Raw genomic sequence first — 22,760 nt, 5'->3', positions numbered from 1 at the left:
TGTGTGTGCAGTAGGCCTAGTGAGAAGGATTCTGAGTTGGGGCTCAAGCTTTGGGATCAGGAGTTCTGGTGACCAGGGAGAAAGGAGCCTACCAACTCACCATTCTCCACCGGCCTGGGAAGCCCCAAGAATCAGTAGCAGAGTGCATATGTGTCGGGATTGGCTACGGTTGGGAAGTCTCGGTGATTGGTGGCAGCCAGCAATTAATTGGTGAGAATTAAACATTATTTTAATGCTTAAAAATCCTTCCCTTGTTTGTTGTTGTTTAAACATTGATACAAGTGTTGTTGCTACTGGGCTGTTTTAAAAAAATTGACCAATTCTCAGAAAAATACATTTATCCAACAGGCCCGGACCCAACCATTTTGGATAATCGGAGTTCTACTCTAGTTCCACAGGAACTGTTATTTACTAGCCACATGTAATTGCGGCTTGTGTTAATGTCTTGTCTACAGGACAGTACTAGAGCACTATTATAGGTATTTCGTATTGATACCTCTCCCTGCCTCCCTTTGCAGTTGGGCAGAGCCACAGCCATAACAACTGAGAACTAGAAAAAAAATGTTCAGTACAAGATGGGTAGCCAGACCCATCTTAATTGGCACAACTTAAGGAAGTTCCACTTAACCCTGAGGAAGAAGCATGTTATATCAAGTGTAGCAGGTAACCAACCCAATATATTTAAAAAGTTTTATTTTGAAAATGCACAATAGATTTCTATTTGGTTTCAACTCTAGGAGTGGATGTCAGTATGAACACTCACCTGAAAGCAGTGAAGATGACATTGAAGAACAGAGAACCTGTACAGCTTGAAACCCTCAGTATTCGAGGAAACAACATTCGTTACTTTGTCCTTCCAGACAGCTTACCATTGGACACACTCTTAGTGGATGTTGAGCCAAAAGTCAAGTCAAAAAAGAGAGAAGCAGGTATAGGATTGGCTAAGAGATTTAACTGGAATGTCTTGGTGTAAACATTAAATCAGATTACAAGATAATATTGGTTACAAAACTCCTCCCACTGACAGGATCTGGATTTTTGTCCAGCACAAAACAATTAAACAATTTTTTGTTGCTTCTCTGATTCATATAAGGCTGAGACATGAAGGAATGATTTTTAATGAAAGCAGTGGTAAATAGCATTTTGGGAGAGAAAGGCCAGATCAGTTATCTAAATCAATTCTCAGAGATTCCTATGTAAAGGAGGATGTTTGCAGATTTCCAGTTTTACACTGCTTCATATATTAGAGGCAGGTTACATTTCTTATCAAAATGTAAAACTTCTTGTAATTTGAATTATATACACTAGACATTACAAGTTTTGGTGGTGAGCTTCTACAAATTTTCACCGGATTTCATTCAATGAAATTCTACGCAGCAGAACTCCAAATATCAAAAGATGTTTTGTAGTCTGGTTCGATGATGATACTGGTCTTATTACTATCGGTCCATGAATAATTTTAACAATGATTTCCAAATTGAGGCAAAGCTTTGAACAGTTGTAAACTGTGAGGGATATTTCTGTTATGTGTGTGATGTAATTGGACATTGTAGCAAATGTGTACATTTAAATATCTAATTCGTGATAGAATCACATTTTCATTGACGAACAAGCTAAATTTTTTAAATGTGCAATTTCACAAAACATAGCATTTCAAACACTGCACTTCAATGTCTCTGCGTTAGATCATCTAGACCAAAGTAACACCTACATCAGGGTGTTATTCTTTGACTACAGCTCAGTGTTCATTTCCATCATACCAAACAAATTTAACATGAACAAATTAAAGGATCTCCAGTTGTCTATTCCTCTGCAATTGAATCATCAATTTCCTCATAGGCAGATCTCAATCACCTCCTCCACGTTGACCATCAACATAAGGGGCACCACAAGGTTGCATGCTTGGTCCCTTGCTCAATTCCTGATACAGACATGACTGAGTAGCCAAGTTCAGCTCCAACTCGATCTACAAATTCGCTGATGACAACTGGAAAAGATTAATCAGAATACTGGATGGAGATCAAGAACTAGGTTGGCTGATCCTGAACAAACTTGCTCTCAACGTCACAAAGACCAATGAGCTCATTGTTAATTTTAGTTAGGAGAGACTGAGGAAAATTGCACCTATATTTATAGCAAGGAGGTAAAGAAAGGTATAATTTTCAAAATTTTGGAAATCCTAATTTCAGACCTCTCGGAAGATCCAGCACATTGAGGCAAACATGAAAAAGACACATTTAAATCTCTGCTTTCTGAGGAGAATTTGCATGTCATCAAACTTCTACAGGTGCATTGTGGAATGTACACTGTCTGGGTGCATCACGACCTTTTTTGAAAATTTGAATATCCAGCAACACAGAAGGTAGTTAAACATAGAAACATAGAAGATAGGAGCAGGAGTAGGTCATTCGGCCCTTCGAGCCTGCTCCGCCATTCAATGAGATCATGGCTGATCTTAAAGTTCAGTACCCCGTCCCCGCCTTCTCTCTGTAACCCCTAATTCCCATATGCTGAAGAAATATATCTAATTCCCGCTGGGTAAAGAAATTCCTCCTCATCTCGGTCCTAAATGGTTTGCCTATTATCCTCGAACCATGGCCCCGGGTTCTGGACTCCCCCACATAGCCTATTATAGTCCATAGTCCATCATTGTTATATCCATTTTAGGATCCAAAGTTTAAAAAATCAGCTTCAACCTTGATGTTGCGATCTGGCAAACTTTGTTGTCAGTCCCTAGTTGTATTGGTAATTATTATAGGCCTTATTGATCAATGCAGCTGTATCATAAATATATTTTTTGTGATAACTAAAATTCCTGATCAACCAATGCAGAACACTATAGAAATTACCACTGCATTAATGTCTTTTTATTTGAGTAATAAAATGCTCAGGTTTATGCAAATATGCTAGTGGATCAGTATTTCCACATTTCTCACTTTCTTTCATCCAGGCATGTCATTGGTATGAAAACAATAATGCCAATCTTTCTTTCAACTAACTTTGGCTCATATGTTTTAACTTTTAGTTGCTGGACGTGGGCGAGGAAGAGGCCGAGGCCGGGGAAGGGGCCGTGGCAGAGGGAGAGGTGGACCAAGGCGATAATGTTCTTTTCCACTTTATGGAGACGATTGCAGTTGATGTTGTAAAAGTTTTGTTTACTCAATAATTTTTGCATTATTTCCCTTTCTAATAAAATCAGTTCACATCCTCTTGTTTTCCACTGTTTTATTCAAATATTGGTAAAAATAAGAATATGAATTCTTTTGTATCTTCACATTCAAATTTGTTCTTAACATGTCTGTGAATAATAAAATTAATGCTAAATTGGCAAAGAAATGAATATAGCTACCTAATTATTACAATAATTATCTCTATTTTTGTTGATCAATTTCATTTTGTGATTTTAAGCTTTTGATTCTTATCCGAGATCCCCCAACCAGCTGGAGTGCACTCGTTTCTCTTAGTTTCAAGTCAAAAGTCAGCTCAATAAACAGATGGCTTTCCCATCAAGCTCAGAGACAGGCGGAGGAGTCACGCGATGGAGTAGTGGCCGGACGGTGAACTCCAGCCCTCTCCAGAAAAGTCGGGAAAAACAAGAGAAAACACAAAGGCACAGAAATAAAAGTTACAGAAAAGTGAGTATAAAGGTGGAAAGAAGATGGCGACAAAAAAAGAAAAGTCGAAAGCAACGGTAAGAAGAGAGGAAGAGAAGACAAAGGAGGGAAAAGGTGAAGGCCTTACCTGTCCGAAGAGGCCCGCTGCGGAGAGAGAAACCCGCTCCCTCAGGTCGGTAAATAATGGACTACAAAAATGGCTCGCAGAGCCGAACAAAAGTGCGCAACCGCGCATGCGCGAAGTTTCGCGCATGCGCGATGCGAATGAAAAAAAACACACCGACGGGAGGGGGGACCAGCTGGGGAGTCGATCTCCACAGCCGGCAACGACAGCTGCAGAACACCTGCAGCAAGAAGAGACCACAGAAAACAATGAAAACAAGAAAGAAGAAAAGGAAAGGGCAACAAAGAAACAACAGATGGTCAACCCAGAGGAAGAAGAAGAGGAAGAGTATGGTGAAATAGAAGAAGAAAAGAGAGGCAAGGTAAAGGATATACTTGCTCTTATTAGAGGATACATGGAATCATTTAAAGAATGGCAAACACAGGAATTTAAGGATTTAAGAAAAAGAATAAACAACACAGAGGAGAAAATAATTAAAATGGAGATGACCTTAACAGAAATGGAAAAAAAAATGGACAAGATGGAAGAGCGGGCAGTAGCAGCAGAAATGGAGGTAGAAGACTTAAAAAAGAAATTGGAGAAATCTAATAAAAAAACTAAAGAGACACAAGAACTACTAGCTCAAAAAATAGATACAATGGAAAACCATAACAGAAGAAATAACATAAAGATAGTGGGCCTTAAGGAAGATGAAGAAGGCAAGAATATGAGGGAGTTTATAAAAGAGTGGATCCCTAAGACCCTAGGATGTCCAGAACTACAGCATGAAATGGAAATAGAAAGGGCACATAGAGTATTGGCCTCTAAACCACAACCACAACAAAAACCAAGATCTATTGTAGTAAAATTCCTAAGATATACTACAAGAGAAAAGGTACTGGAGAAGACAATGGAAAAAGTAAGAGAGGGCAACAAACCACTGGAGTATAAAGGGCAAAAAATCTTCATTTATCCAGATATAAGTTTTGAACTCCTAAAGAAGAGAAAAGAGTTCAATACAGCAAAGGCGATTTTATGGAAGAAAGGGTATAAATTTATACTAAAGCATCCAGCGGTATTGAAAATATTTATTCCAGGACAACAAAACAGACTATTCTCGGATCCAGAAGAAGCACGAAAATTTGCAGAACAATTACAAAAATAGACTGAGGGAGGAAGACGGGTAATGAGAGTTAAAATGATCACGACTGATATGTATGTGGGTAAAGACAAAAATAGACTGAGGGATGAAGACGGGTAATGAGAGTAAAAATGATCACGATTGATATGTATGCAGGTAAAGAGGTATAAGAGTGAATAGAGACAATGAGCATACATGAATGTATCTGTACTTAGAGGAAAATATAGATAGTATAGACAAGAATTAATAAGGGAAGGTAATGGAATAGAGAGAATAAGGAGGGAATTAAAAGAGGGACCTTTGTGACATATGAAAAGTGAAATCTTTTCTGGGGGAGGCGGGGTGGGGGGAAATAGCGGTCACTGCAAAATCAGTTGACGCTTGCGAGTGGATTCGCAAATCCAAATGGAGAGGGGAGATGTGGTTGTCCGACAAGGGATAAAGGACAACTCAGGAGGTGAAGGGGAGATTGGGGATAAATAAGATAGAAATAGGAGAATAAGGAAAATGTTAGATGTTGTAGGAATGTTGTCTTATAAAGAGTTGAAAATAAGAAAACAGAAATGGAAAAGGAGGAAAGGTAATGATGGAAAAACGGAAAGAGAAGATAAACAAAATATAAAAGGGCTACGCTGAACTATATGTCTTTAAATATTAATGGAATACATAACCAAATTAAAAGGAAGAAACTACCAAATTTAAATGAATAAATGTATTCCATTAGAAAAAATAACATATTGGTTAAGAAATAAGATTGAAATATTCGAACAAGTATAGGAGCCTTACATTAAATACAATAGCGAAAACCTACCGGGGACAAACATTACCTAAGTTGATGGAAGGAGAAGGAAAGAAAAGAATGGACTCAGTAGAATTTCTGGTGTAATTTTGTTGAATGACAACATTGTCTGACTGGCTTAATGCAACCTAGATTGTATACCTAAAATGGATGAGAGGGGGGGGTGGGGGGGTGGTTTGGGAGGAAAGGGGGGGGGGGGGAGAAAAAGTCACTGTATATGCGTGAAAAGAAATAGTGTATATCATGGCTAATGTGATTTATGGTGTGAAAAATAAAAAAATTTAAAAAAAAAAAAAAAAAAAACTCTATCAGGGACTCATTTAAGTATTCTTACTTGACATAGAACATTGCAGCCCAGTTCAGGCTCTTTGGCCGACAATGTCATCGAGTTTATTGGCACTCGACTGCACAAGTACAGCCCAACGAAACAGCGTTCTCCGGTCCTCGGTGAAAAACACGCAGACACACAACCAGATATAGCACACACATGTACAGACAAACAGTACATGTGCAGGACAAGTATTCATATATGCAAATAAATATTGTTTCATGAAAAAAAAAAAAAAAAAAAAAGCTCAGAGACAGGCAAGGATGCTTGCTCTCCAGTCTTATTTGTGTGCTGGGTAGAGTTTTTGCTGAATTTTTTTTAAATTGAGGGCTGAAGAGTGACATTGCAAAGTAATGGAGGCACTCGGATCAAGTCTTCCCTGTACATGAACGATGTCGCTGTCTTCTGTTTGAACACACGATAGGTCTGCACAATGACTAACGTGTGACCATTTTAAATCTGCATCAGGTGCCAGGCTAAACTGGAAGAAGAGTGAGGCAATGATCAACAGAAACTGGTCTGAACAGTCCACCATCCCCATCACAGTCAGATCTGGCTACCTGAAGGTGTTGGGGATCTAGTTTGGAGGGGCCGAGGCAGCAACAAGAATTGGTCACAACAGACCACAAATCCACCAGAAAATGGGTCTCTGAGTGCACCACTCCCTCAATAACGGGGAAGAACCTGGACATCCGGTGCAAGGTGCTCTTGGTACTGTTGATGATGCATGGCCCATCCTACCCCCACCTCCACCCTGGTGAGCAACAGCAGTCTTCCAGTTCAAATAGGGATCCAAGATGGAAAGGATTCAAAGGATCGTCATGTACAAGTCAGCAGACAGCGGAAAAGAGTGAACCCAATATTGCCCTCATCCTGGTGACCACCTTTGTGTGTGGCTACAGCAGGTTATCCGTAGAACCAAAGTACAAGGGCACCAAGTGTCACTATATGTTGAGGTTCTACCTTTTCTAGGTGTGAAGGATGGGCCTGGCTCCATTGCTGTGCAATGTCCCAGTCAGCTGTATTTGCCACACCACCTATAATACTTGGATAAGTTTTTCCAGACAAACACCATTGACCACAAGGACAATCAAGATTCAATTTATCATTGTTTTTTTTAAAACTGCCATATTACATGAAATTTCTTTTTGCCTGCTGCAAGGCAGAATGATTGTCCACTGGCAGGAATTCCCTAACCACCTCTTACAGTCAGAGAAGTAAAAGAGAGTCCTCCCCCCCACCCCGACGTGGTCAGGAAACCTTCAGCGCCCTCAGCACCTCCTTGTATCGAGGTTCTGATACCTGGTATCCCTCCTGGGCTGTCAGGAGTTTCCTGACAGCATTCTCCAGCAACCCATGTTCTTAATCTCGATCGCCAGCATCCTGTCGCATGCACTGGTCCCTGAGCTGCAGAGCCCCTTCACTGGTCCACTGCTGTGGTCACCATACTTTGCAGGTTGTTTCCTCTGCTTCTCTTTCTCAGATGGTGTGCAATCTTCCCATCCTCTGGTGCCCTGCTTCAGTCCTCTGCTTCCCTGGAATCTACAGCCCCTCGTGGATGCTGCTGACTCCTAGACGCCACCATCTTGGGCACAGACCTGCGGTCGTGGGATTTCAAATCAAACCACCATTTGTTCCCTCAATGGGCTGTTCAAAGTCTGGGTGGAACTGACGGCAGTCAATTGGGGGGCTGGACCTAGTGGGAGCACTGTGCCTCTGCTCCGTGCAGATCTACACTATCGGGCAGTGGTCAGTGTGGAATGCCTGCAGACACTGAGAGATGATTACTTGATGGACACAGGTGGTTTCTGGAGCAGACTGTCAGCTCATTTGGCAGAATGCCTCATCACCAGTACTCAAACAAGCACCAGGGCTTTGCCTATTTGGTGGTGAGAGGAGCCCTCCCTGTTCAACCAGAACATCACCCACAATGCAAGTTGTCCCTGAGATGACTAGTGGAGTGAAGACAGTTGCCCACCTCCTTGAAGGATGCAGATTTAATAAAAAGGTGCGGAGAAGGGCAAATATTCTTGTTCTTCCCCTGCAACAGTGTGACAGAAAACTCCGATTTATGGCCTGTTTCTGGGGACACACTCAGAGCCAGGCATCCAGAAGTGCTGGAATATCATCTTGGTGAAAGGCGCACTTTGTTCTGCTTAAAACCTGTTGGTCTTTCAGAGCCACGAAATGTTGGTGTTGGAATGCTGCCAGTGACACATTCCAGGCTGCATCAGTGTGTGTTGATGGATTCAATGAGGCTTTGCGCAACCAATGTGAGGAAGCTGTGGGGAAGGACCACAGTCCAAAACAGCCATTTTCAGCAGACCTCATAAATGTTGCTCTAGGGGCCACAGCACATTTAAGGAGGGCCACAAACTGAATCATGATTTTTTTTTTCTGTAGTCAGTTGGATAAAAGTATATATTTTTTAAAAAACCAACTGAAATTGACTGCTTCACTGAACAGAATCCTAAGGGGGCCATAGCCTTATAACGTTGAGAATGGCTGGTCTATTTACTCAACTTTGCCTTTTAAATATTATTCATTTACTCTGTCCTTGGAGTTAGCAAGAATTCATGAGGTTAGGGAAAACCCTTTATAAATTAATACCTACAATGTGTAAGTATGGGGACCACATTTTCAAAAAAGGATCATAATTATTCCTTAAATTATATGTAATCTCATGAGGTGTTTCTTCATGTCATCTTTCCATTCCTAAATGTGAATTTGATTTCCGTGTCCTATATATTTTCTTGCAACTGCTAGAGTAACTTTCACAAATTCCTTTTGATAAAAATCCAATTTCAATCTTGGTCTTATCACTGAAATATTACCTAATAAAAAGAACATTGGATCTTGTGGAAATTTAACTCCTGTGACTTGTTCTAGAAATGTTCCTAATTCTATCCAAAATGGCCTCAATTTTGAACATGTCCATGTAGAATGTAGGAAAGTGCCTATCTTTTGACTACTCCTGAAACATTTATCTGAGGTCTGATTTCAATCTATTTAATTTTTGTGGGGTAAAATATAGTTGATGTAAAAAAAATTATACTGAACCAATCTATAGTTAACATTTTTTTTGTATTTGTCATACTATCATTACATAATTCCAACCAATTTTTCTCCCCAATACATATTTAAATCTATTTCCCATCTCTGTCTAGATCTATGAATTCCCTGATTTTGAGTTCCCTTTTGCAATAATATAGATGGCAGAGTCAAAGGCATTTTAAATAGCACATGGAATGGAATTGTTGGAGAGCAAGACAAGTTTATTATCATCGAATTTTACAAGTATAACCCGATGGAAAAAGTGTTCTCTGGTCCTCAGTGCAAAAGCTTGCAAACATAAACGGACGATACATATACAGTTTGTATATACATATTTATGAAAAATAAATAAATATTGTTGAATAAATAGTCTCAGAGGATTTGTATGAGCAGTTCATTCAATCATTCCTATTTCATTATTTACTTTATTCTGTATATTAATCAAATGCTTCAACAGTGGAGTATCCCTATAAATCTCTCCTATCTTATACATCTCTTGTAATCCATTCTGGTTTCTCCCTCTTTGTAAAATAGGAAAGAGAAATTAATTTGTGTTGCCTTGTAATAATTTTTTTAATTTGGTATTTGTAGACCTCCTAATTCAAATTTCCACATTCATTTTTCTAACAAAACCTTCGCCATCTTGCTCTTTCAAATAAATTTTCTTATGTATTTATTTAATTCCTGAAAAAATTCTGCATGAGAGATACAGGCAAAGTTTGAAAAAGATATTGCACTTTTGGAAATGTATTCATTTTTATGCAATTCACCCTTCCCAATAGTGTTATTGGTAATTCTATCCATTTTTTAAAATCTTTATAAATTTTCTTAAATAATGGTGTATAGTTCAATTTAAATTATTATCTACTTGTATGCCTAAATATTTTATTCCATTTGTTGGACATTTAAATTAGATATCTCTTTTACACTGAGTATAATCACCTCTAATAAAGAACATAATGTCACTTTTATCCCAATTTATAGCCAGATATTGTTCCATATTCTTTTAACTTTAAATATAATTTACGTAGAGGGTCTTCCAGTTCTGTCAAATAAATTATTACATCATCTGAAAATAAATTAATCTTGTATTCCTCTCTTCCAACTTTAAAACCTTTAATATCAGAGTCAGAACAAATCAGTTCTGATAATGGTTCTATTGCTAAAACGAATAAAGCTAGAGATAATGGAAACCCTTGTCGACTCGATCTAGTTAAATGAAAAGGCGTAGACATTTATCACAACTTTAGCTTTTGGTCTATGATATAAAATTTAATTTAATTTGCATTTTCTTGTAAAAAAAAAGCTTGCAGAGAAATGTGGCAGTTGTGAAAGGAATAAAATATGATTAGGGTGGTTAATGGTTTGATGTGTTCTATCCCAGGTTATTGAACAAGGTAAGTGAAGACGTTGCTGGGGGTTTTCAAAGATCTTTGTCACCTCCTTAGCAACATGCAAGGTTCTACAAGGTTGGAAAGTAGCCAATATTGTTGCTTTGTTTTGGAAGGGAAATCGAGATGATCTGGTAAATTATCAGTGTAGGGAAACTGTTGAACAGGATATATAGGCATAGGAGTTATCCATATATGGAAAGGCATTGTCAGATTGGGGAAAGTCAACATGGATTTATGCAAAGTGATTTATGTCTTACAATTTGATTTGAGTTTGGTGACAAGTGATTGACAAGGGCAGGCACATGAATCATCGTGAAAAAAAGCACATCAGTGCCTTTGCCTTTTCAGGTGTTTGTGGAGGTTTGGTATGACATCAAAAACCTTGGCAAACTTCTATAGATGTGTGGGGGAAAGTGTGCTGACTGGCTACAACACAGCCTGATATGGGGGCACAAAAACCTCTGAGGGGAAAGCCCTGCAAAAGATTGTGGACACAGCCTAGTCAATCACAGGCAAAAGTGGTCGCCATCAAGAAAATCTACATGGAATGGAACTGTTGGAGAGCAAGACACGTTTATTATCATCGAATTTTACAAGTATAACCTGAAGGAAAAAGCATTCTCTGGTCCTCAGTGCAAAAGCTTGCAAACATAAACAGATGATACATATACTGTTTGTATATACATATATATGAAAAATAAATAAATATTGTTGAATAGTCTCAGAGGATTTGTATGAGCAGTTCATTCAGTCATTCAGCAGTCTCACTGCCCATGGGAAGAAGTTGTTACTCAGCCTGGTGGTTCTGGTTGTCATACACCTGTATCTCTTTCCCAATGGGAGTTGCTGAAAGAAACTATGTGTGGGATTGTAGGGGTCCTCTTCAAACATTGGTCCCAATTAATGGAGGGGAGGGAGACCCCAGTGATCCTCTCTGCTGTTGTTATGGTCCTGTGTATTGCTCTCTGATCCAGTACTCTGCAGTTGGCCAGGACACTCTGAGCTCCTGTTTGAAGTTGACAGGATTTTGGCAGGCAGTCTTGCCTGCCTCCATCTTCTCAGTAAGTGCAGTTGCTGTTGCGTCTTCCTGACAAGTGAGGAGAAGTTTTTTCCCCCAGGATAGGTCACTTCTTAAATAGCCTCTACTCTCTCATTAATAAGTTATTAATGTGTTGTGGAGGGTGGTTACCCCTGTTCCTGCTGAAGTCCACAATCATCTCCTTTGTCTTGTCCATGTTGAGTAGCAATCATGGAGGATCCACACCGTCCAGGACATTCTCTGTTCTTGCTGCTTCCATCAAGAAAGAGGTATAGGTGCCTCAAGACTCGTACCATCAGGTTCAGGAACAGATGCTGCCCCCTCCACCGTCAGACTACTAAACTCAGAGATTCGTTTAAGGACTCTTACTTTGTATATTATTGAATATTTATTTTCTGTATTGCACAGTCAGTTTGTTTGCCCTTCTTTCTTTGCTTACATTTCATTCATTTTGAATATAGTGTTTTGCAATACTGATGAGTAGAAATTCTGCCTAGCCTGCAGATGTGATATCATGTATGTTCTCAGAACTTTGAAGTTAGGGCAGTGAATGTTATCTGTATGGACTTTAACTAGTAAGGCACTTGACAAGGCCCCTCATGATAGGCTGATCCAGAAGGTACAGATGCATGGAGTCCAAGGTGAGTTGATCATTTGAATTGGGAATTAGCTGCCACATGGATTGTTATTTTGGCAGGAAACTCATGATCAGTGGTTCTGCAGGGATTGATGTTGGAGCTCCTGTTGTTCATGATGTACATTAATGATGAAAATGTAGATGGGTAGGTTGGTAATTCTCAGGATTACTGGAGCTATGGATAGTGTAGAGGGCTATCAAAGAAGACAAAAAGACACATCAGTTAGAAATCTGGGCAGAAAAATGGCAGGTGGAATTTAATCTAAATGAGTGTGAAGTATTGCATTTTTGGAGGTGACGTGAGGGGAAAACATTGGTGTGCAAAGAGCTTTGGGGTGGGGGGGGGGTCTAGGTCCATAAATCCTAAATGAGGCCCCAGTAAGTAGATAGAATGATAAAAGGAGGTGTATAGTATGCTTGCCTTCATTGGATGGAGCATTCACTATAAAATAAAGTCATGGAGCAGCTATATAAAACTTTGTTTAGGCCACAAGTAGAGTGGTCCAAGACCTGTTAGACTGCACATATGCTGTTCTATTGCCCCATGCAAAGCATTGTAGCTTTGGGGGGGAAAAAACAGAAGAAATTTACCAGGATGTTGCCTGGATTCGAGACTATAAATGATTGGGTTATAGACAATAGACAATAGGAGCTGGAGTAGGCCCTTCGGCCCGTCGAGCCAGCACCGCCATTTTACAGATCATGGCTGATCACTACCATCAGTACCCCTTTCCAGCCTTATCCCCATAACCCTTAACTCCTTTGCCCACTAGAGTCTTATCTAATTCTCTTTTGAACATAATCAGCGAATCTGCCTCTACCACCCTCTGTGCAGAGCATTCCACAGATTCACACTTCTCTGGGTAAAAAAAATGTTTTCTCATCTCCGTCCTAAAGGGCCTACCCTGTATTCTTAAACTATGCCCTCTAGTCCTCGTCTCCCCCATCATTGGGAACAAGTAATCCGACTTCACCCTGCCTATCCCCCTGATAATTTTGTATACCTCAATCATGTCCCCCCACATCCTTCTAAACTCCATCGGAGTTGGACAAACTGGAGCTTTCTCTGGAATGTCTGAGGCTGAGGGGTGACCTGTGTTGTGTATGCACTTACACAATTTGGACTCGGTGGTGCTTTTCTCATTCTTTAATAGCATCAGACTAACATGGCTACTGACATACAGAGTTATATATGGAGGGGTGACATCATGATGCCCACATCATGATGGACAGCAGGGCGAGCTTATACACAACACTCTTTCCACCCCTCCCATGCAATAAATGTTGAATGCCCCCACCCCCACTACATTACTACATTGGGCCCATGACTACTAGTGTGAATTAGGTACATACACCGAGTGATTATAATACAGAAAGGAACTTGATAATAATAATGGAACATAGTCCTTAAAGCACTCGGGTGGTCGTTTTCTGTTGGACCACCTCAGTGTTGCATGCTGGACTGGTATTTGCTTGAGGTTGTTCTGGGTGGGACCCATAGATAGTCGGGTTGACGTTGACTGCTGGCCTTCGCAGGCCTCTAGGATTCTGCGTGCTGGGCTGCTTTACCCAGTTACTGGGCTACTCATCTGCCCTTCTTTCACTCAGCCCAAGGGGTTGGATTGCTGTGGAAGACCACAAAGGGTCTGGTTCAACCTCCTCCAGTTCGTGAGGTAGTTCATGGACTTTGGTGTCAGACAATGGCCGCAATTGGTTAATGTGTCGTTTCCACAGTCTGTCTCCCACTAGAACAGAGTATGAGCAGGGGCTCACCTTCTGTAGGATCACCCCTACCACCTATAAATCTTTGTATTGTTTGTAATCTTGTGCCAATACTCTCTCACCCACCTCCAGTGTTCTAGGTAAGGTTTGTGGTGATTTGGAATTTTCTAAATGGAGGCCCAGATCAAGATAAACTGTGGACAGTCTTGTCCGCAGGTTGTGGCCAAACATCAATTCTGCAGGGGTGAATTTTTTGGTAGAATGCGGTGTGTTTCTGTACTCCAATAGAAAATCTGCAATTCTGTGAGTCCAGGGGGCATTTAGGAGTTTCTTGGTTTTCATTGCCTTTTTGAATGTTCGTACAAAGTGTTCTGCTAATAAAATATCGCTGATATTGTTGTCGCACATAAATTTCTTAAAAGGTTCTGATATAATCTGGGGTCCATTTGGAATGTGTGTCCACCGCTATAAGGAAAGTCTCTCCAAAGTCTACATGAATCCGATGCCAGAGTCTGGAAGGTAATTTCCATGGGTTAACCTTGGCCTGCGACATTTTTGGCTGCATTGACTGACATATTTTGTATTCTCTCACTGGTTTCAATGCCTCTGTCTATTGATGGCCACTAAACATGAATCCAGGCCAGCACTTTCATTTGTTCCATTCCTGTTATGATGCAGCTCTGATATGGTGTTTTGCCATTTGGCTGGGATAATTGTATGGGCACCCCATCATTCTTCAACTGATAGATCATGGCAGTGTGTGAAGTAAGCTTTCAGGTCTTCTGGTATGACCTCAGATTCTGGCCATCCATTAAGGGTGAAGTATAAGACTTTGCTTAACGTTCCTCCTTTCTGGTTTCTTTGCCAATCATCTTGGCTGTAATGGGTAGTTGTTGTAGTTGTTCTTGGTTGATAGCTGCTGCTTCTGCTGTCCATTTAATAATTTCTTTTTGTTCAGTTTCAGATAGTGGTAAGTGTGATAAGGCATCCTCAAGGCTGTTGAGTGTTCCCAGTTTATGTTTTACCTCGTAGTTGTATGCAGTTTGTAGCATACTCCATCTTTGAATTCTGGCTGCAGCTAATATTGGTATCCCTTTGTGGGGGCCCAGAATCAAACTTAGAGGTTTGTTGTCAGTGGTTAAGGTGAAAGTTCTTCCGTAGAGATATTGGTGGAATCTTGTTAAACCAAAAATTATTGCTAATCCTTCTTTTTCCAGTTGTGCATAATTGCATTCGCTTGTAGTTAATGTCCGTGAAGCATATGGCACTGGTTACTCACCCTTCTCTGTGATTTGGGACAATACTGCTCCCAGTCCTACTGGTGAAGCATCCACGGCTAGAGTCACTTCCTTCTTTGGGTTGTAGTGGATCAGGACTTCATTTGTTGATGTTAATATTTCTTTCAGTCAATCATCTGTATTTTTAGTTTCCGTATTCAGTACCATTTTTGATCTTTCTTGAGTAAGCGGTTTAGGGGACTGCATAGTGTAGACATGTTAGGGAAATGTTTCTGATAGTGATTTATAAGCCCTAGAAAGGACTGTAATTCCAACTTGTTGATTGAATATGGGGCTTTACGAACGGCTTTTGTGGCTGCCGGATCCATTCGTACCCCCCTCCTTGTCGATTGTAAATCCTAAGTATGTCACTGAGAGTAGCATGAAGACGCACTTATCCAGTTGTAATCGTACGCTGGCCTGTTGTAGTCTGCTTAGGACCTTTTCAAGATTTTTGTAAGTGTTCTCTGTCGTTTCGGCCCGTGGTGATGTTATCATCAAGGTAACATCCCACTGATATTCTGTGTAGTAATTTGTCAATTGTAGCTTGAAAAATTGCAGGTGCTGTTGAAATTCCGTATGACATGTGTGTAAAGGTGAATAGTCCCAGGTGGGTATTGATTGTCACATATTGTCTTGATGCTTTATCCAACTCTATTTGTTGGTATGCCTGTGACAAATCTAGTTTTGCGAACTTTCGCCCTCAATTTAGTGCTTGAAATAGTTTTTCTGCTTTGGGCATGGGGTGTTCTGGTACTTTTAGTGTCTGGTTGATGGTGACTTTATAATAGCTGAAAATGTGAATCTCACCATTTGCTTTTGATACAGGTACGATGGGCATTGCCCAATCACTGTATTCTATTGGTTCTACTATGCCTTCATCTTTTAATCTATTTAACTCAGCTTCAATTTTTGCTTTCATTGCAAATGGAACTTTGATTAACTTTGGTTCCACATTCTCTTTTAATTGCAGTTTGGCTTGAACTCCTTTGATTTTTCCCAACCCTTGTTGCCATTGAGGATCTGGTTGAGTTCTGGCTGGGTATTGTCTTTATGGTTTACAGTCAGTATGAACCGATCTCCAGCCAGTCTAGGGGAATGTGTTGTAGCCAGTTTCTTCCAAAAAGTGCTGGTCCCTGGGTATCTATGATGTAGAGAGATAGTGCTTTTAGTTGTTGTTGCTTGTGTTGTACTTTGACCATACATTTCCCAAACACTTTGATTTTTGTCTTCTTTAATAGATCTCAGTGTTACTTCAGTTGTTTTCACTGCAAAGTGTAATGATATTTGAGACACTGCAGCTCCTGTGTCGAGCTCCCTTTTCAGAGGTTCATTGTTTATTTTAGGCTGAATATAAATCGTCGTGGTTTTTTTTCATTTATCTTTTGAATATGAAAGACAGCCTCTGCTGTTTTATCCTCTTCAGAGCTGTTGCTATGGTTGTTGTCAGGGTTGTTTTCTCTCTCTGCTAGAGGTTTGATCTCGGTTGGGTAGTTATCAGCATTTTAAGTCCAGCTGCGTTTTACTGTTTCTTTAATTGGACATTTTGCTTTGATATGTCCTTTTGTGTTGCAATGATGGCATTTGGAATTTTTGAAGAAACAGTTTTGTGGCCGATGGTGTACTTTCCATAATGAAAGCACTGATGGTGTGAAAACCTCCTAACCAACAGGTCCTGTTGGCCCACATCCAAATTTTTGTCTGCCATTTCCGAGCTGCAGGCAGTTCTATAAGCAATCTGAAGAATTGCTTTGTCATCCATTGCCAGTAATTTTTGCTTTGCCTGGTGATCTGCCATCCCCATCACCAATCTGTCTCGAAATGCTTGGGTCAGAATCTGCTCAAAGTGACAGTGCTTGGACAGTTTATGCAATGCTGCCAGGTATTCAAACGCCTCCCCTGGCATTTGTTTTCTTTCATAGGATCGTTGCCTTTCTTCCATAACCGGTGGTTTGGAGCTTAAGTGGTTCCCCAGTGCTGTGTATAGCACAGAGTATGTCTTTGTCCCTGGGTCCTTCGGGGACAGCAAAGTTTTAAGGAGATCGAATGTTTTACTGAGGAAGAGGGCACGCTTTTGGTTTACTGGGCTTTTAATAATAATATAGGCTACGCAGTAGTGGTTAAACTGTTCTACATAATTACCCCAATTTCACCTGCATCATTGAATTCTCTGAACTTTCCCTCTGTCATCTTGGCATGCTTTCACTTCGATCTTTTGGCAGAAACTTCTGGAGCTTGTTAGGTAGACACCTTTTACCTTTATCCTTTTGTTTCCTTCCCTAGGTTGGTGCATGGAGCACGCGTAGGGTTCGTTTTGTTCCTCGTCGCCACTGTTGTGTATACACAACAGTATACGGAGTATACGGAGACATGGTGCTTTTATCATTTTTTAGTACCATTAGACTACCATGGCTACTGACATTAAGATATATGGAGGGGTGACATTTTGATGTGGGCATAATGATGGACAGCAGGGTGGGCTTATACACAACAACCTGATAGAAGTTTATACAATTATGAGAAGCAATATCATAATCCTAATCCTAAAGAGAACGTTTTTAAGGTGGAAGGAGGGAGTTTAAAAGGAGGTATGTGGGGGTTTTTTTTTATATATGGAATGGTAGGTGCCTGGAATGGCCTGTCAAAAGCAGTGGTGAAAGCAGAAAAATAAGTAATGTTTAAGAGACACCTGAATAGACAGGGAATAGGGGAATATATATTGTGCAACTTAGTTTAACCTGGGCATCATATTCATCACAGTCATATGGGCTGAAGGGCCTGTTCCTGTGCTGAACTGTGCTATGTTCTAGCTTAACAAACTGCTGAAAAGCCACAAATTAATTTTTTGTGTTTGCATTGACAGTCTTAACAGGTGTTGGAATTTATCAAACAAAATTTTAACATTAGATGAACTATACTTGTATATGTTAGTGCAGGACAAATAATTAAGCAGCATGTAGTCTATAATTTTAACAGCAAATATTAATAGACCTTTGTGAGCATAGCTTCTGCATAATTTGTTGGTTATGTATTCAAATACAGGTGCACTTTTGGCCTCCAAACAACATGAAAACTAACAATCAGATTGAAAGAGTGGAGAGAAGATTTACAAGAATGTTGCTGGAGTTGAGCTGAGTTACAAGGAACGTTAAATAGGTCAAGTCTTTATTCCCTGGAGGGTTGGAGGATGAGGGAGATTTGATTGATGTATACAAATTTATGAGGGGTATTGACAGAGTAAAAGGCTTTTTCCACTGAGGTTGGGTGAGACAACAACTAGAAGACATGGGTTAAGGGTAAAAGGTGAAATGTTTAAAGGGGATATTTGGTGGGGGGGGGGGACTTCACACTGAGCGTGGTGAGAGTTTGGAACAAGCTGCCAGCTGAAATGGTGAATGCAGGCTCAACTTTGACATACTGTATTTAAACATTGAGATAGGTACAGTACCCTCCAAGTTTGGGACAAATACACTATTTTTCTTTATTTGCCTGTGTGCTCCACAGTTTTAAATTTGTAATCAAATTTGTAATTAAAGTGCATATTCCAGATCTTATTCAAGGTTATTCAGCATGTAGAAATTACAGCACTTTTTATATATAGTCCCCTCATTTCAGGGCTCCATAATATTTGGGACATTAGGCTTCACAAGTGTTGTGAGTACTCATTTATGTTTAATTGCTTCATTGGTGCAGGTGTAAGAGAGCTAGGCTTGCTTCTAAGATCTTAATCACCTTTGGAGTCTGCAGTTGCCATTTTTCAACATGAGGACCAGAGTTGTGCCAATGAAAGTCAAAGAAGCCATTATGAGGCTGAAAAATAAGAATAAAATATTAAGAGACATTGCTTGAACTTTGTGATTACCAAAATCAGTAGTATGGAACAACATGAAGAAGAAAGAGCGTACTAGTAGCTCAGTTATTGCAAAGGGACCGGTATTCTAAGGAAGACCTCCACTGCTGATAACAGAAGAATTCTCATCACAATGAAGAAAAATCCCCAAACATATCTCAGACAGACCATAAGCACTCTTCAGGAGGCAAGTGTGGATGTGTCAGTGACTACTGTCCATAAAAGACTTAATGAAGAGAAATACAGAGGCAAAACTGCAAGCTACAACCCACTAGCCACAGAAAGGACAGCCAAATTACAGTTTGACAAGAGGTATTTGAAAGACCCTATGCAGAATTCTGGAAAAAAAAAGTCTTGCAGACCGATGAGACCAAGATTAGCCTCTATCAGAATGATGGCAAGGGCAAAATGTGAAAGTGTAAAGGAACTGTCCAAAATCCAAAGCATACCACCTTTGCCATGGTTTGCATCTTGCAGTGTAGCCTTTGTATTTCTGTTCATGAAGTCTACGGACAATAGTCATTGACGTATCCACACCTGCCTCCTGAAGTGTTTCTGATCCATCAGGCATACACTTAGCAATTTTTTTCTTCTTCATTATGATTAGAATTCTTTTGTGATTAGCAATAGAGGTCTTCCTTGAAATATCAATCCCTTTGCGATCACTGAGCTGACCAGTACACTCTTTCTTCTTAATGATGTTCCAAACTACAGATTTTGTTAACCCTAAGGTTTGGACATTGTTCCACTCAATGCCAAATTTAATTGCAATGACCCAGGCCTGAAATGGGCTTGAAAGCTTCAAATATGACAAGGATGTAGTCGAGGAGGGAATGTTGTTTTTCTGATTAGGGAATAAATCATGGCAGTACTGAGGATGTTTTGGAGGGATCGTCCAAAAATGCCATATGGATAGAACTTGTGTGAAATAAAGGGGGAGATCACTTTACTGGTGTTGTTCTATAGGTCTTCATGTATTAAGTCATAATTAAAAGAACACATGTAAGTAAATCACAGAGAGGGGTAAATGCAATGGGGTTATTGCAGTAGGGGACTTCTCCCAATGTTGACTGGGATTGCCTTAGTGCAAGGGTCTTGGATCGAATGAAATTTATGAAGTGCATCCAGGAGAGTCTTTGAAACAGTTTTTCTTGTCTTACAAAAGAAGGTGCTGTACTTATATTAGGAATTGAAGCAGAGTAGGTGGTGGAATTGTTTGTTGGTAAACACATTGGAAACAGAGATCAAAATTCTTTAAGTTTCAAGGTTGTTACGAAAGGGAATAAAGTTGCTTCTCCACTTAAGGTCCTAAATTGGAGGAAGGCTAAATTCAATAGAGCAAGAGGGGATCTGGCAAAAGTAGACTGGGGGCAAATGCTTGTGGGTTTAACAACATATGTCAAGTGGGAGTCTTAAAAGAGTTAGCATAAGTTAAAAGAGAGTTAGCATAAGTTTGCCAGCATGTTTCAGTCAGGCAAAGATCCAAGTTTAGGGAACCATGGACGACAAATGATATTGAAGATTTGGTCAGGGGTAAAAAGGAAGCATATGACAGACATAGGCAACAAAATTAGGTGAGTCCATTGAGGACCCCAGAGTGCAGAAGTGTAATTAGGAAAGAAATAATGAAGAGATACAGAGACTATGAACTATCCTTTGCAGAAAAGATTAAAGAGATTCCCAAGTCATTCTATAAGTAAACATTGAGAAGCTGTAGCGGTCCGGTCTGGCTGAGTATACAAGGGGCCGAATCGCCACAGCACACAGCCTACACACAATGGCACAGAGACTCCCTCCTCACTGAGGAGAAGCGCCAGGGTTAAAGAGTGAACTGTGGGGAGCGAGCACCACTCCTGAGACCATGTGCTGACGTCTCTCCCGTGAACCAGCGCGGCGGGTGAGGTTTTTGCAGAATAGTTTTTGTAGCGTGGTCTGTTTGAATAAGCTCGGTGCAGACGTGTTTCTTTTTGCAGCGCCACCATACCGTGGGTGCAACAGTGGTAACCCCGCATAGGTTTCCACAGTTTGAGACCTACTGAGCACTCAGCCGCATGGATCCAACCGTATTTTCAGTGGCTTCTGAAGCTGCTGGCAGCGAACCTGCTGCAGTCGCAGCCATTACTGCTCCCACCCCGGCTACGGTGAATGCCTTGTGCATCTATTTGCCGCCATTTTGGGCCAACCAGCCACACAATTGGCTTCAGCCAGCTGAGGCACAGTTTGTGTTAAGAAGCATAATGGCTGAAGACACCAAATTCTGGCACCCTGGATCCAGTCACAGTAGCAAGAGTCAGTTCTTTTGTGAACAACCCCCCCCCATGGAATGCAAGTATACCCTCTTTCATCTGTTTTTACTCCACTCTTTCGAACTCAGCTGGCACGAACGGGCAGTTCATGTACTTAACTCACAGGGCCTAGGGGACTGCAACCCCTCCAGCTTTATGCAGGAGCTAGTGGTATTAGCAGACAGACACACCAAGTGTTTCCTGTTTGAAGCCTTATTCTTGTTGAAGTTGCCAGTCCACGTTGCCTCAGCCATCTTCAATATGGACTTTGTTCATCCACACCTCGTGGCCAAGGAAGTGGCCTGGCTTTACCAAATCCCTTGGCCGAACTCAATCCATGTCCAGCCTATTTGTGCAGTGGGTGCTACCACACTGGCAAGGACTACTCAGTCCCATCCCCAGGAGCCGTACAGATGCAGAGCAGCGACCATTCCAACAAGGCTGCTGGTTACTGCAACTACCACCGTCAATAGGGCCATAATGCCTGACATTGCGTCCCCCCTGTAATTTCCCTGGATCCACACCTGGCCGAATACCTGGAAATGAGCAAGCCAGCTGTCATTAGTAGCCTCGGCAGTTGGCACCAGTAAAGGCCTCCTTTACCTACAGGATCTGAAGACTGGGTGACATTTCCTCGTGGACTCTGGTGCCAAGATCAGCCTCCTACCACCCACAGTCTTTGAGTGGAGAAACAACCCCAAGGTTTCCCCTTACAGGCAGCCAATGGTCCTACGATCCCCAGCTACAGAACTCGACTCGTGACTATCCACACCAAGGACACAGTTTTCCGATGGGAGTGTACAATTGCCTCTGTGGGTCAGGCCCTCCTCAGGGTAGACTTTCTGTGGGCCAACGAACTGCTGATAGATTTGACCAGGTGCTTCCTAGTGAACACAGCAACCTTCCAGGTTTTTCCACTTGCCATACGCCAATGAAATTTTCAGTTGATGGGAGTCCACACCTCCAACTGGAATGAGTACACCTCCCTAATGGCCGATTTCCTGTCACTGCTAGCCCAGAATTTCCACGACGTGGAACTTGCACACTGTGTTCAGCACTTTGTTGAGACCAGCAGTTTACGCGAGGGCAAGATGACTCCCCCAGGACAAGCTCCTCCTGGCTAAAACAGAGTTTACAACCATGGAGGAGTTGGGTATCAGCTGGTACTCGGTCAGCCCTTGGGCCTCCCCCCTACATATAGTCCCCAAGAACTCTGGAGGGTGGCGCCCTTGTGGAGACTACCAATGATTAAATAACACAACAGTGCCAGACAGGTATCCAATACCACAGGTGCAAGATGTCGCTGCTCGACTCCAAGGAACTTGAGGATCTTCTCTAAAGTCAATTTGGTTAAAGGATATCATCAGATCCCAGTGCACCCTGATGACATCCCAAAGACTGCCATCATCACCCTGTTTGGGCTTTTCGAATTCGTGCGTATGCCTTTTGGCCTAAAAGAAATGCGGCCCAGACATTCCAGCGCCTTATGGACATGGAGACTCGGGACCTGGATGGAA

General features: G+C 41.1%; 2 protein-coding genes across 8 annotated transcripts in view; one reads left to right on the top strand and one right to left on the bottom strand.

Annotated features, from left to right (window-relative positions):
* snrpd1 (small nuclear ribonucleoprotein D1 polypeptide) overlaps positions 1–3,208 on the top strand; it is a 32,510-nt gene extending 29,302 nt beyond the window's left edge. For 3 of the 4 annotated variants that reach the window (XM_069911586.1, XM_069911596.1, XM_069911577.1), the window contains exons 3-4: positions 738–929; positions 3,026–3,208. In XM_069911586.1, coding sequence (XP_069767687.1) covers positions 738–929; positions 3,026–3,102 — 269 coding nt within the window. In that variant the 3' untranslated portion in view covers positions 3,103–3,208. Of the gene's footprint in view, positions 1–530; positions 664–713; positions 930–3,025 lie in introns of those variants that run through there. The other variant, XM_069911569.1, reaches the window with a different exon arrangement.
* Positions 3,209–9,239: 6,031 nt separating this feature from the next.
* Positions 9,240–22,760, bottom strand: part of LOC138749637 (sodium- and chloride-dependent transporter XTRP3A-like) — a 66,360-nt gene continuing 52,839 nt past the window's right edge. For 2 of the 4 annotated variants that reach the window (XR_011348800.1, XR_011348795.1), the window contains exons 13-14: positions 18,841–18,918; positions 9,240–12,303 (exon numbers count right to left, since the gene is read on the bottom strand). The gene's annotated coding sequence lies outside the window, so the exon portion shown is untranslated. Of the gene's footprint in view, positions 12,304–13,241; positions 16,253–18,840; positions 18,919–22,760 lie in introns of those variants that run through there. The other 2 variants (XR_011348796.1, XR_011348798.1) reach the window with 2 other exon arrangements.

The sequence above is a fragment of the Narcine bancroftii genome, chromosome 1, assembly GCF_036971445.1.
Source record: "Narcine bancroftii isolate sNarBan1 chromosome 1, sNarBan1.hap1, whole genome shotgun sequence".
Classification (NCBI taxonomy): domain Eukaryota; kingdom Metazoa; phylum Chordata; class Chondrichthyes; order Torpediniformes; family Narcinidae; genus Narcine; species Narcine bancroftii.
This window is presented reverse-complemented; position numbering and strand designations above follow the sequence as displayed.